Genomic DNA, 1,766 nt, shown 5'->3' with positions numbered 1-1,766 from the left:
AAGGAGCAGCTGGTGGATTCCAGCTGCCGACCTTTTGGTTAGCAGCCCAGCTCTTCGTCACTGCGCTACCAGGGCTCCACGGTGAAAGCCTAGGGAAAGTTAGTTTCACTCATTTGATGGAAAGTATACAGGTCTTTACATGTGCATTTCCCTATATTTCCAGTGCACACACGTTTCTTTCGTAATTAGGGAAACACAAGAATCGAAAAGGCGGGAGACGGTTGCGCCTTGCCCACCCAGTGCTAGGGACGCGTGTGCCGGCCGCGGGGGAGTTTTCAGCGCAAGCAAACTTGTCTTCGCTCGCCTCAGCCGATTCTGGTGGTCGCACAGCTGGAGGATGAATGCGGGACTCAGCCCGCGGGGCCGACCGTGTCGCCGCCACCACAAGCTTACTCCGAGCGCTGGGCGCCGCGAGCGGCTGATCCCCGCCGGCCTAACCCACGAGCCGGAGGGGGGGGGGTAGGGCAGCGCGCCTGCGCGCCCCGTCACGTGGCGGGAGCTCCTTGCAAAGCGGGTTAAAAGTCACGCCCGCGGAGAGTCCGCGAGCGCTCGGCCGGCCGGCCGGCGCGGCGCTCCCCACGCTCCTTAGCGCGAGTTTGACTGAGGTCGCGCCGCTGTCCTCGACCACCTGTCGACCCCTCAGCCGGGCTGAGCTCCATGAAAAGAGGGGAGTCTCCTAGCGTCCTTCCTTGCCGACCGCACACGCGCGCGAAACCGCGTCTTTCAACTGACAATGAAGCCGTAGCAGCGCAGCTCGGCCGCTCTGGGCGAACGGGCGCGAGGCCGAGAGGGGGAGGGGGAGGACGGTTGGCCCAAGCCCCGCCCAGATCGCGCTCCTATTGGCGGGCGCCGCGGTTCTGGGCCCGCCCCCTAACGGACCTGTCGCTTTGTGACAGGCAGAGGGGTCAGTTCCTGTTGGGCTGGGGGCGGAGCCAGCAGTAGCCTGAACTCCTCCCGGACTCCGGGGGCTCCTCCCTCTGCTCCTCACGGCAGGGCGGGCGACGGGCGTGAGGGGGAATGTCATTGCTGCTCCCAGCCGTGGGGCCGCCTCCGTCTGCTCCTGCTCCTTCTGTGGCGCCCTCGTCCCGTCGGCTTTCGCCGCCGCCGCAGCTGCACTAGGGATACGGATGGCTAGTGGGGCGCAGGGGCCATCCGCGTTGAGAGAGCGGCGGTCCCGGCCGCTGCTGAGGCGGAGACTCCCCGCCGCCGCCTCCACCCCCCGTCCCCCAGCCTCGCGGCGCTGAGGGCGGGAGCGCGCGAGCTCTTCCCTCCTCCTCCTCTTTCTTCCTCCTCCTCCTCGTTCTCCGGGTCCCCGCCCAGCACCCCTCGCACCAGGCGGCGGCGGCGGCAAGGAGCGAGACCCGCCGCCGGGGCACAACATGGCGGAGCCCTCGGCCCCGGAGAGCAAGCACAAGTCGGCCCTCAACTCGTCCCCGTGGAGCGGCCTGATGGCCCTGGGGAACAGTCGGCACGGCCACCACGGGCCCGGGGCCCAGTGCGCGCACAAGGCGGCGAGCGGCGCGGCGCCGCCGAAGCCAGCCCCCGCGGGCTTGTCCGGGGGGCTGTCGCAGCCGGCCGGCTGGCAGTCGCTGCTCTCCTTCACCATCCTCTTCCTGGCCTGGCTCGCCGGCTTCAGCTCGCGCCTCTTCGCCGTCATCCGCTTCGAAAGCATCATCCACGAGTTCGACCCGTGGTGAGTGCACGTCGCCCCTCCCCCTCCCGCGACCGGCGCGCTGGCCCCGGCCCCGGGCGCGCCCCCTGCCCGC

At 69.1% G+C, this 1,766-nt stretch overlaps 1 protein-coding gene across 5 annotated transcripts in view; it reads left to right on the top strand.

Moving 5' to 3' along the window:
* Window positions 1-891: 891 nt before the first annotated feature.
* STT3B (STT3 oligosaccharyltransferase complex catalytic subunit B) overlaps window positions 892-1,766 on the top strand; it is a 103,983-nt gene continuing 103,108 nt past the window's right edge. For 4 of the 5 annotated variants that reach the window (XR_002824278.1, XR_002824277.1, XR_002824276.1 and 1 more), the window contains exon 1: window positions 1,028-1,693. Coding sequence is in view for 1 of the 5 variants with exons in the window: in XM_004377356.3 (XP_004377413.1) it covers window positions 1,380-1,693 (314 nt within the window). In the remaining 4 variants the exon portion in view is untranslated. Of the gene's footprint in view, window positions 1,694-1,766 lie in introns of all 5 variants that reach the window. The other variant, XM_004377356.3, reaches the window with a different exon arrangement.

Source organism: Trichechus manatus, unplaced genomic scaffold, assembly GCF_000243295.1.
Source record: "Trichechus manatus latirostris isolate Lorelei unplaced genomic scaffold, TriManLat1.0 scaffold00049, whole genome shotgun sequence".
In the NCBI taxonomy this organism is placed as follows: Eukaryota; Metazoa; Chordata; class Mammalia; order Sirenia; family Trichechidae; genus Trichechus; species Trichechus manatus.
Note: the sequence above shows the minus strand (reverse complement) of the source record. Positions and strands in the feature narration are given on the sequence as shown.